The sequence below is a fragment of the Oryctolagus cuniculus genome, chromosome 6 (assembly GCF_964237555.1).
Source record: "Oryctolagus cuniculus chromosome 6, mOryCun1.1, whole genome shotgun sequence".
NCBI lineage: Eukaryota > Metazoa > Chordata > Mammalia > Lagomorpha > Leporidae > Oryctolagus > Oryctolagus cuniculus.
Window position 1 is genome coordinate 92839305 of NC_091437.1, and position 13217 is coordinate 92852521.

The 13217-nt window shown below is 40.5% G+C and overlaps 1 protein-coding gene across 4 annotated transcripts in view; it reads right to left on the bottom strand.

Moving 5' to 3' along the window:
• The window catches only part of ARFGEF1 (ARF guanine nucleotide exchange factor 1), a 150659-nt gene that overhangs the window by 9855 nt on the left and 127587 nt on the right, over window positions 1-13217 (bottom strand). For all 4 annotated transcript variants that reach the window (XR_011389118.1, XR_007919076.2, XM_070075109.1 and 1 more), the window contains exon 34: window positions 1801-1933. Coding sequence is in view for 2 of the 4 variants with exons in the window: in XM_070075109.1 (XP_069931210.1) it covers window positions 1801-1933 (133 nt within the window). In the remaining 2 variants the exon portion in view is untranslated. The remainder of the gene's footprint in view (window positions 1-1800; window positions 1934-13217) is intronic.

A 13217-nucleotide genomic window follows, 5' to 3' on the forward strand; every position in this document is an offset into this window, starting at 1 on the left:
GCCATTCTGTTCTCCAGAGAACAGGAATGGAAAATGGAAATGGGCAGCTCCACACCACCTACCTCCCCTTTTAAGAAGTCAGCAAGATACAGGGGCTGAAGCTAAGGAGCTCCATTCAAGTAGGACACCAAAGCCTGCCTTCTCAAAAACAACTATAATTATATTCTTTAAAAATGCACTGAAAAAAAATCTAAATGACTCAATTTAAATGTAGCAGCTTGAAAGAGGAAAGCTCCTGAAGGGCAATATGGGGGAAAATCCTCACAATCTTGGATTTTGTGGTGGATTCTTATCTATGACACCAAAAACAGAAGAAATGAAAGAAAAAAAAAGATTAGATTTCATCAAAATGAAAACTTCCATGTATAAGAGGACATTATCTACAAAGTGAAAAGATCTACTATGACAGAAAACAAAGATTTGTAAATAATGTATCTGATGTGGGTCTAGTATCACGAATATGAAGCAAGCTCTTATAATTCTACAAAAAGATAAACCTAAATAAAAATGAGCAAAGGACATGTATAAGACAAATGGCCAACAAGTACATGAAATATGCTTAATATCACTAATACTTAAACACAAATCAGAACCACAATGAGGTACCACTTCATACCCACTAGAATGGCTATCATTTGAAAAACAGTGTTAGCAAACGTGGAAAAACTCGATTTGCTGGTAGAAATATAAAATTGTAGAGCCACCATTGAAAACAGCTTGGTGGTTCCCCCAAAAGTTAAATACAGAATCACCAGATGATCCAGCAAGTCCACACCTAGGTATATATGCAAAAGAACTGAAAACAAGCAGTCAAATAGCTGTACATGAATGTTCATAGCACTAGTCATGATACCCAACGTTGGAACAAACCCAAACGTTCATGAGCAGATGAATGGAGAAACAATATGGTAGACACATCCATGGGCTATAACCTCAGTAGTAAAAAGAAATAACTGATCTATGCTTCAATGAGATGCATCTTGAAAACAGGATGCCAAGTGAAAGCAGCTGGACACAAAAGGTCATATTTTTTATGATTTCATTTACATGAAAGACCCAGAATAGCCAATTCATAGACCCAGAAAGACTACAAGTTGTCAGAGGCTGGGAACAGAATACGGAGGAGTGGTTGCAACCTAGGTTTAGAGTTCCTTTTGGGGGTCATGAAAATGCTTAGGAACCAGATGGTGATTGTGCTAAGTGTCGGGTTAAATGATTAGTTTTGTTACACAAATTTCACCTCAATTTTTAAAAAGTGCTTAAGACCCAAGTCTTTCTGCTGAGAAGGTGATTGTCCTAGGTGTTATAATTTTACTTCAGCAAACAAAACTATCCAACTTAGTTAAAAAGTGAAGATGTTCCCCTTTTAGTGGGAAAAGGTGAGAGAACTAACTGCGAGGGATGAGCAGCAATGGAAGAGCAGGCACAGCTGGGCCACAAAGTAAACTGTGGAAAGAAGTCTGCTCTCCTTAGAGAGCTCAGAGAGCAGCAGTCGGGGAGAGGAAGGCCTGTTCAGGTTCCACCTCTGCAGATGGAAAATGCAGCCGACACGCAGCCAGGGAAAGACTCATATGCTCGACACCAACATTTGCCAAATGCACTGTGGAAAAAGCTGATACTGCAGGTGTTAGTACAGTTCTTGACCTTCTCCAAGAAGGCTTCTCAGGTGTCCAAGTTGTGGTAAACACAGTAATGAAGTGAATACACAATTACAAAAGCATATGCTTTTTAGTAATACAAGAAAAAAGTTATCCCTTTACTAGACAAAACACACCATTTTTATTTAGAGAAATAACTCACTTGCTGTAGATTTAATTTTGCTGGCTTCTTCATTTACAGTAGAGACAGAAACCAATGGTGCTTGCTGTCTATTATCTGCAGATCGTGGCTGAATGGAATCATGGATATCTACAGATTTCTGTGATATTGTATCCTAATAAAATAAAAAATTCAAAGTATGGTCAAAAGATGAAAATTTTTTTATTACACAGCTTAACAAAACTGTATTATGTTTCTATGAAAATGACATCCTGTGCACTGTGATTATATATACAATGAAAAACTTATTTTCAGTTACCTAAATACATGGATAAAAGTTGACAGCCTTGAGAAAAAACAAATATTTTTTTTGACCCTCATATACCTCAGGCCTGATCACCACCTAACAGCAACAGGAAAAAAGCCATCCTTCACCGCACGCAAAAATCAGTCAGCAGTACGGCCCAATGTTCCTGAGGCCTATGCAGAACCCAAATTTTGCAGAGGGGTAGATCTCACATGCTTCATAGAGTCTGAGCCCAAGAAAACTTTGCAGCAGTAGTTTAGGGAAAGATCTTCTGTCATCCAAGGGACCAGTAAAGTTAGCAGAAAGGGTAACTGACCAGGAGTGTAATACGCTGGAGAGCTGGACCTGGAGTCCAACAGACCGACATGAGAATTCAGCTGCAGTGATAATACTAACTGAGTCTTAGAAAAATGATGAATCTCCCTGACCCGAGGATTTCTGAATCTCAGTGTGGAGATGACACTTTCCTTATAGACTGGTAAGAATTAGAATTCATGGATGTAAAACTCTAAGCACAGTGTCAAACAAAATGTGGCAGTCTTATCACTTATTTTACTGTAATAGCACAGCACACTCAGAAAAGACAGATCCTGGTATCAGGAGTACTTCTCCGCTAGTACTGATGTAACAGTGCCTGCCCTATGTTACCAGAAACAGTGTCGATCAAAATAATACTTTAACTGGGATTTAAAATATCAGAGTTAATGATTCTTCATTTCCAGTTCTAGGTAAGATGGGGATAACATGTACCACACCTGGTCCACAAGCTACAAGAAGGGCCAAATGTGAAAACATGTTAAAAATGAAAGCACAAGGCCGGCGGCGCAGCTCACTAGACTAATCCTCCGCCTAGCGGCGCCGGCACACCGAGTTCTAGTCCCGGTCGGGGCGCCGGATTCTGTCCCGGTTGCCCCTCTTCCAGGCCAGCCCTCTGCTGTGGCCCGGGAGTGCAGTGGAGGATGGCCCAGGTGCTTGGGCCCTGCACCCCATGGGAGACCAGGAAAAGCACCTGGCTCCTGGCTCCTGGCATCGGATCAGCACGGTGCGCTGGCCGCAGCGCGCCGGCCGCGGCGGCCATTGGAGGGTGAACCAACGGCAAAAGGAAGACCTTTCTCTCTGTCTCTCTCTCACTGTCCACTCTGCCTGTCAAAAAAAAAAAAAAAAAAAAGAAAGCACAGAGAGGTGCACTGGCGTAGTGGGTAAGGCTGCTGCCTGCAGTGCTGGCATCCCATATGGACACCGGTTCGAGACCTGGCTACTTCACATCCCATCCAGCATTCTGCTACGGCCTGGGAAAGCAGTGGAAAATGGCCCAAGTCCCTGGGCCCCTGCACCCGTGTGGGAGACCTGAAGAAGCTCCTGGCTCCTGGCTTTGGATTGGCACAGCTCCAGCCACTGCAGCCATCTGGGAAGTGAACCAGCGGATGGAAGACCTCTCTCTTTCTGCCTCTGCCTCTCTATAACTCTGCCTTTCAAATAAATAAATCTTTAAAAAAATAAAGTGAAAGTGCCACACAAATCTAAAGACATTTCATTATTGTTATTGTGGTTCTCACTCATCCTTGTGTTTAACACATTAGAGGCTTTGAGTAAAAATTCTATGGATGCAACAGAGTACTCAGTTGACTAGGCTAGCTAAAAACGTACGTGCAAGAAAGCTTATAGCAAACCTTATAAAATTATATTCTTTAAGAGAATGATTGTTGTCTAAAAGTAACTAACATTATATATAAGCACCAGACACAGAAAAACAAAGGCACAAGTTGCTCAAATGTGGGAGCCAAAATGGTTGATGTCCAAGAAGTACAGAGTAGAACACTGTTCAGTAGTATGGGAAGGCAAGGGCGGGAAGATTACAGTGAAGCTGGAATACAGGTACCAAAATACATTAGTTAAGAGGAATGGTTTCCAGTGTTCTATAAAGCACAGCACATATGATCTATAATAATTTATTATATATTTCAAAATAACCAGGAGAAGAGTTCAAAGAGTCTCAACAGAAAAACAATGAAAAATAAGTGGAGGTACAAATGCTACTAACTACTCTGATCTTATTACTAAACATTGTATGGATGCACTGAATTCTTTTTAATTTTTAATTAGTTTTTAACAGATTCAATGTACTCTGTGGATATAATCCTAATATCATAATAATGATATTCCCTTTCTCCCCTACAACTCCCTTCTTTCTTCTCCCTTATTTTTTAGTTTTTGAGCTATTTTAAATTTACATGATGGTAAAAAGTCTTGATACTTTACTGAATAAGTTTAACAAGTACAAAGTAACAGTACTCTAGTTTAGTGGGGATACAGACAATGGCTATAAACAATAATTGAATGGTAAAATCACCATTTCACCCATATATGGTAAATTTTAAAGTAATCAAAGATCAAAGATCAAACTATAGTAGTATAACAATCTTAACCAATGGTTTCATAAAGGTATAAAACAGTTTTACAAAACTGTACTTGCAGCAACACTGATATATACTTTTTTCTTTCTTCTTTATTTTCTGTTTTTTGAATTTTAGCTCCCACATATAAGGGAGATCATGCAATATTTGGCTTTCTGGATCTGGCTTTTTTCACTCCAGAAGTCCTCCAGTTGTACCCATTTTGCTGCAAATGGTAGAATTATTCTCTTTTATAACTGAATAATATTCCATTGTGTATATACACATTTTCTTTATCCATTCATCTGATGGACACCTTGGTTGATTCCAAATTTTGGCTACTGTGAACAGAGCTGCTGAGACTTGATTTCTGGCCTAACGTGGTCTATCCTAGGAAACGTCCCATGTGCTAATGAAAGAATGTGTATTCTGTAGCTTTCAGGCGAAATGTCCTATAAATATGTGTTAGGTCCATTTGCTCAATAGTACATTTCAACTCTGATGTATCTTTATTGATTTTCAGTCTGGATGACCTATCTAATATCTCTCCCTTCAGGTCTAATAGTATTTGCTATATATATATACATATATATATATGTATATGGATGGTCTTATAGTGGGTGCACATATTTGACTGTTATATCTTCTTGATGAATAGAACCTTTTATCAAAATATAATGTCCTTCTTTATTTTTTTTTACAGTTTTTGACTTAAAGTCTGTTTTATCTGCTATCAGGATAACTATGTCTGCTTACTTCTGGTTTCCATTTGCCCGTTCTATCTTTTTCCAACCCTTCACCTTCAGTCCGTGTATATCTTCATTTGTGAAGTGAGTTTCTTGGAGGCTGCAGCATATTGTGAGGTTGTTGTTTTCCATCCAATCAATTGAAGTCTTTTGGGTGAATTTAATCCATTTACATTTAAGGTTAGTACTGATAGATTAAGAACTAATACCTGTCATTTTGTTGACTGAATAATGATTCTACCTGCTCTGTCAGTGAATTTGGTGGAGACCTCTATTTCATGTGGACTTCTAATGCAGGACATCCTTCAGAATTTCTTGTAAGTCTGGTCTGGTCTGGTTACGGTAAATTCTGTTTTGTCCTTCACTTTCAAAGGATAACTTTGCTGGATATAATAATCTTGGGTGGAAGCTTTAAGATCTTAAATATATCATCCTACTCTGTTTTGGCCTGTAGGGTTTCTGCTGAGAAAGTCTGATGTCAATCTAATTGGTTTTCCTTTATATGTAACTTGACAGTTTTCTCTTACTGTCTTTAAGATTCTTTCCTTGTCTTTAACTTTTGATAATTTGATGCCTATGCCTTAGAGAAGAACTTTTTTGATTGAGTCTGCTTGGGGGTAACTTGAGCTTCTTGTATCTGGATGTCCATGTCTCTTTCAAAACCTGGAAAATTTTCAACTATTTCATTTAGCAGGTTCTCAACACCTTCTTCTTCAGGAATACCTATAACACGAACATGTGGTCATTTAATGGTGTTCTATATTTTGCAAAGACGTCTTTCATTCTTTTAAATTCTCTTCTCTGCTTTTTTCTGATTAGGTTATTTCAAAATTCTTGTCCTCAAGGCCAGAAATTCTGTACTTCTACTTGGTTTATTCTGTTGTTAAAACTCTCAATCATAGCTTTTATTTCACTGATTATTTCAACACTAAAATTTTTATTTGGTTCTTCTTAATGAATTCTATCTCATTAGTAACATTTTCAATCATGTCATTGATTTCCTCATTATTAATATGTACATATATATGTATTCTCTGCTTTATCGAGCTTCCTTACAATCATTATTTTGAATTATATATTTGTAATTTCATAGATTTCCTTCAGCTCAAGATCTAACTCTGGAGGACCACTGTATTTTTTTTTTTAAAGATGATATTTATCTATTTGAGAGGCAGAGCTGCAGAGAGAGGGAAAGAGAGAGAGAAAAGCCTTTCATTTGTTGGTTCACTCCCCAAATAGACGCAAAGGTTGGAGCTGGGCTGATTTGAAGCCAGGACCCTCTTCCGTGTCTTCCACATGGATGCAGGGGCCCAAGGACTTGGGCCATCCTCCACTGCTTTCACAGGCCACAGCAGAGAGCTGGATCAGAAGTGGAGTGGCGGGACTCGAACCCGCGCCCATATGGGATTCTGGCACCGCATAACCCATTATGCCACAGCACTGGCCCTTCTTACTGCATTCTTTTGAAGGTGCCATGCTACCTTGCTTCTTTATGTCTCCTGTGTCCCTACATTGACATCTTCCCACCGAGTATATTCGTCCCTTCTTTATGGAATAGGCTTTATTGGAAAAGAGTTTATGGTTTAGCTAGAATGCAGCGTATCACTTAGCTTATTGCTTTGACTTTGGTTCTAAGTGAGTCCAAGAGTGTAGTCTCTGAGTGATCTGTCAATCAATGTCAGCTGTGTCTGTAAGTGACACTGTGGACTATAGACTGTAGAGATAGATGCATGGCTTTTAGATGAATAAGGGTTTCCTGGGGTGTGTATCTTTGGCCCACACAGAATTCAGTGTCAGTCTCTATGGTGAATGTGATAGCCAGGGCTTTGTCCTTGGTGCCAAGGGAGACAAAAGTGGCTGTCCCTTTGTCCTACTGGCAAGCCTGAGTGATGCCAGGACTTGTGGCATCAACCGCTGTGGCTCTAGGATTGTGTAATACAGATGGGCCCTTCCTCAGTTCCTGTGGCTTACAATACCAACAGCCCTGGTCCTAGGACTATAGGATGTGACGTGAACTCTGTTCCAGTCCTACAGGAGGACTACAAGGTATACAGATTTTACTGTAGAGGGTATGCATCCAGAGAGGTAGAAGGCAGTTAGGTTCTTTCCTATTTCCACTGGGTAGATTCCAGTGGCACTGAGAAATTTAGAACAAATGTTACAGTCTGGTTTTGCTGATATGATGGGGTCATTACCCAGATCTTCCAGGGTAGCAGTGGATTTTCTCATGGGCTGCCTTTGACGTTAGCTTCTAGCAGCTTAGGAGAATCCCCTGGCTTATGTAAAGTATATGAGTGTAGCTCTGGGATAATGTCCAGAATCTCCCACAGTTGCAGGATGCAGGGGATTGTTCTTTGCTTCACATGTTGCCCTGACTACAATGCTAGTAGGAGAATAGAGGCACGCAGTGTGGTTTTCCACCTATACACTGAATTACTATACTACACTCATAAATATGCATAAATAGTGTCATTTAACAAGAAAAAACTACCAAAAAGGAAATGTCTCCCTTGTATATTTTAATAAGCATATTTTAAGAGGAAAATTGTCAGTAGTTAAGAATTACATTTTCAGAGCTAGGTGTTTGTCTTAGCAGTTACCATGTCTGTGTCCCATACCTAACTGCCTGAGTCTGATTCCTGGCTCTGGCTCTGGATTCCAGCTTCCTGCTAATGCAGACGCTAGCAAGCAAGTGGATCCCTGCCACTCATGTGGGAGTCCTGGGTTGAGTTCTGGTCTCCTGGTATTTAGGGAGTAAACCAGTGAGTGGGAGATCAATTCTCTCTCTCCCTACCTTTATCAAATAAAGGAAAAAAATATACTGTCTTACTGAAGATAAACGAAAACATGGTTTTTAAATTGTTTTGGTCAATCATTCTGGTGATTTCTAAGAACTTTCTCCTCAGAAAACTATACATACACAAAAAGCAGGTCATAATATTGGGGGTTTAAAAATCATTCTCTGTATAGAGGAATTTTTAAATGTCAGGTACACTGCTTTTTCAATTTTTCTGATTAGCCAATGTAAAGAAGATAATTTTTTGGTAATATTTGCACTTTATAGAGCAGCTGTGCATCAGATCGAGAACTAGCATGCTCATCCTGTAAAAATCAACTGTCTAGGAATGTGCCCTGTGGTGCGGCTGGTTAAGCTGCCACCTGGACGCCCATATCCTTTATCAGAGTGCCTGGTTTGAGTTCTGCCTCCACTTCTGATCTAGCTTCCTGTTCACGTGCCTGAAAGGCAGTAGATGATGGTTCTTGGATCCTTGGACCCCTATCACCCACACGGGAGACCTGGATGAAGTTCCAGGCTCTTGGCTTCAGTCTGGCACAGACCTGCCTGTTGCAAGCACTTATAGGAGTGAATCAGTGGACAGAATCTCTGTCTCTCCTTTTCTGTCACTCTGCTTTAAATTAAACAAATAAATAAAATTTAAAAGAACAAGAATTGTCTAGTGGATAAAGATCACCTGTAACAGAAATGTCTGTGTACTGAGGTGAATGTATTTTCTAGACATTCTGAACAAGTCCCAAGTAAGATTTTAGTTTTTCTAAAAATAAAACAAAACCAAAAAAATTCTAAAATATAACCAATACATGCAGATGCACTGAAAACAGATGGGAGGCTATAAACCACAGAATTAAATACTAAAGTAAGGGCAGGGATATGGCACAGTATAAAAAAAACCTTCATGTTTTACCTGTATTATCCCATAATGTTCCAGTGATTGATAGGGTATTTTAAAATTTCTAATAAAAAAGTAGTCATTGACTGCACAATAAGCAACAATTCAGCTGACAGTAGCAGGGGAAAATATCATAAATTCTAAGTACAGAAGAGAGGAGAAAGATGAAGAAAGGAGAGTGAAAGAAATGGTGGCCACTGTGGTGCTACAGAACTCAGTGAAGCCACGTGGCCAGGAGTTGCTGTCTCAGGAGAACCCCAGGCTCACCACTCTAAATCTAGGAGCAGGTACAGTCGTGGTGCTGCCTTATTTGAAGGACTCTTCTTTACAAGCTTTACTTTTCCCATGAGGGTAAACGACTTGTCAAAGGCTACAGAGCCAGTCAGTGTTGAGCCAGGATTTGATTTCAGCTGGAATCTAAGCCCACGCTGAAAAAGCTATGCTGTACAGTACACAAGGCAAGCACCCAAATGAGAACAAGCATATTCTAGGGTTGCCAACGGAATTCCTGAGAAGTGCTGAGGTCTGTGATGAACAGACAACTTCAGTCAGTGAGTCACGGAGTAATGTGGGCGCAGTATGCCAGAGGTCACAATCTCAAGAGAATTCAGAATGAAATCTTCCTGTAAAATCTGTTTTAACTGTTGCCTATTCATTAAGGAACTTAAAAGTTGTGGAGGGCAAATAGTCAGTGGGCATTAGTTTACTAACTATGGTTTCCTTGGCTTAAAATTGAAGGATGATATTGGGAGATAGTAGAAATCTGAGTAAGGCCTGTAGATTATAGCATTATTTCAATGATAACTTCCTGATTAGTTCTCATACTGTGGTTATGCAATATATTTATATATACATACATAAATATGCATACACACACAAATAAATAAATTTTCCCTTCAAGGAAATACACACTAAAAAATTTAGGCATAAAAGGACATCCCACATGAGCACCAGTTTGAGTTCCACCTAAGATCCATTTCCTGCTAATGTGTCTGGGAAAGCAGTGGAAGATGGATCAAGTGCTTGGTCTCTTGCCACTCATGTGGGAGACCCAGTGGAATTCCAGGCTCCTGGCTTTGCCCTGGCCAAGCCCTGGCCATTGTGGCCATTTGGAGAGTGAACTAGCACATGGAAGATCTCTCTTTTCCCTAACTCTCCCTTTTCTTAAAAAAAAAAAAAAAAAAAAAAAGTAACATCTACAAATTACTCTCAAATAATTCAGAAAACTGTATGTCTGTGGAGAAGGGGGGCAAGAGAATGAGAGAAAAAGAGGATGAAAAGCAAATAAAATAACATGGAGAATTTGGTGTAATGGTTAGTTTTATATTGAAATTGGCTAGGACACAGTATCAATGTCATATTTTTGAACCAAAGAACAGTCAATTAATTCAATTAAGCACTAAGCCAGGTATTGCTGTGCAGGTGTATGGTTACTGTCTATAGTCAGCTACATTGGAAAGATTATCCTCAATAAGCTGAGTGGGCTTTACTTCAAAGTGCAAAGCTCAGGTTTTCCTTAAATTCAAAAACCTGTAAGCTGCAGCTTCAAAGTTCCTACGCAAGTGTACCCTTACCTGCCAGTCTGCCCTAACAAATTTCAAGCTCGCCAGTCCCAACAATCATATAAGCCAATTCCTTGAAATTTTCTTTCCTTCTCTCCCCCATGTTTCCCTTGTTTCTCTGGTAAAGCCCTAACTGATACAGATTTCGATAACATTTCAGTGAGGATACTGCTCTTAACAAAAGCCTAAAATATGTGGAACTGAGTAATAATGGAGATCCTAAGAATTACAAAGCACAAGTCAGAACTGCAACTGCTGGATTAAATAAGGATTCCAGTGAGGATTCAGAAGAGAGAATATGTGTGTGGTCACAACTGAATATCGGGGAGGCCGTGCTGTGGTGCAGTGGGTTAAAGCCCTGGCCTGCAGCACTGGCATCCCATATGACCTCCAGTTCAAGTCCCGACTGCTCCACTTCCAATCCAGCTCCCTACTGATGTGCTGGGAAAGCAGTGGAAGATGACCTAATTTGGGTCCCTGCACTGATGTGGGAGACCCGGAAGAAGCTCTTGGCTCCTGGCTTTGGACTGGCCATTGGGGAGTGAATCAGCGATTGGAAGACCTCTGTCTCTACCTCTCTCTGTAACTCTTTCAAATATATGGAATCTAAAAAAATATTGGTAGAAATATGAATGTTAAAGAGTGCTTCTGATGAGGTTTCAAAAGGAAATCAGAAACATGTTATTGGATACTGGAAGAAAGGCTATCTTTGTTATAAAGTGGCAGAAAACTTGGCAACATTATATTGTACTGCTGGGTGGAAAGCAGAAATTCACAATCCAGCGAACCTGGATATTTAGCTGAAAAAATTTCCAAGTACAGTATAAAAGGTACAGCCAGCTTTCTCCTTGCTGCCTACAGTAAAATGTGAGGAGAAAGTCAAGTTGAGGCAATACTGTTCATCAAAACAGTAATGTGCACTTGATATTTGGGAGGATCTTGATCTATCTAAGTTGGAAAAGACACTAAAATTAAGAAATTCATTGTAAGAAAAACATCCTTGGAAGAAAACTAGGACAACGTTTCGCTGAGAGGTTAGTTATGTAGCTAATGAAGCCAACCATTTCAGCAAAAGCCTGGAACAGAGTAGGATTATCTAGAGATAAGTCTCTTGTTTAAGAGTGTGGATCGTTTTGACATACAAGGACTTCTGTAACTGATACACTAGCACAAGTAGAGCCAGCCTGGAAGGAAAGGGATAGAAGCAGGATAAAATGCAGGAAGGCTGCCAGACAGGCAGGAAAGGAGCTATTTGGCTACAATTGTGCTAACCTATAAGAAAAAGGAAGAACAACTCAGAGAACAGGGCTGCAAGCAACAGAACACTACTCTCAGGCCCTATTGAATTTTGAATTTGCTTAGGACTAATGATCCCTTTATTCCTTCCAATTCCTCCCTTTTGGAATGAGAATGTCTATTGTATGCCTGACTCATCACTGTATTTTGGAAGTAGATGACTTGTTTTCTAGGTTGAGAGGTTCACAGATGAGATGGCTTTTGCCTCAAAACTTGTAATACCTGGTGTGGGGAGCAACCCGGACTAGACTAAGTTACTGGAATTAAGACTTATTCTATGCATCTGCTCTCCCACAATATGGCGCTGAGAAGGGAGAAACAGCTTCTACTCAGCTGCCTCCAGTTCAACCAAGAAACTGTAGGACCTGCTCCTGATTGGAGGAGAGCAGCGTACTCGGCGTGTGGGTAGCAGAGTTGGGATTGGTGGAAGAGGACTATAAAGGAGGAGAGAGACAATATGCACCAGGAACATCTAAGGGGAACATCTATCTGAAGGAACACCTGTGCAGCCCCCGAGAGAGCCGGCCGGCGGTGTGCCGCTCCCCTGCGGAAGTGGGGAAAGTGGCCAGGGGGAACCGCCCTTCCACGGAGGTGGAAGGGACGGCAGCCAACCCGGGAAGAACCAGCAGCAAACCCGGGGAGGGCCGAGCAGACAAAAGAACAGCGCAGGGCCCTGTGTCGTTCCTCCACGAAGAGGGGGAGCGGCATAATGGTGCCGTGACTCGGATATGAAGCTTAGGCAGGGTCTTGTGTCGTTCCTCCACGAAGAGGGGGAGCGACAACCTGGAATCTCAACCATTCTTGATCTTGATGATAGAGATGAGGACTAGTGATAAGACATTTATATGGGATTTTGACTTAGTAAGAAGCTAATGACCTGAGACTAGATGATTCTAAGGATGCAACGATCTTTGTTCAAAGCATGGGTAAGGATTTTTGGGTGTGAGAGGGTACACTTTAATGGGTAAAATAGTGCCATTCCTCTCTCCCCCAGTGATAATCCAAGTCCCAATCCCTAGTACTTGTGAATGTTATTTTACTTGGAAATACAGTCTTTACAAATATAATTAAGGATTTCCAAGATGAGATCATCCTGAATTTTTGGTAGACTCTAAATCCAGTAACTAATGCACTCAATAAAACAAGACACAGATCAGAAACTAACAAAGGAGATAGATCAGATCTCTATCTCACACACACACATAGACACAGACACACACACGTGTGCAAGAAGACTGCATTCAGATGAAGACAGGAATCGGGGGATGTAATCACAAGAAATGCCAAAGGTTGCCAGCAGCCACCAGGAGCTGAAAGATGGATTTAATTTTCCTTTAGAGCCTTCTGAGGGGACATGGCCCTGAAGACTCCTTTATTTTGGTCTTTACAACTATGAGATGGATACAGTATGCTCTCATCTACTAGTTCACTCCCAAATGCCCATGACAGAAGCACTGGACACACAG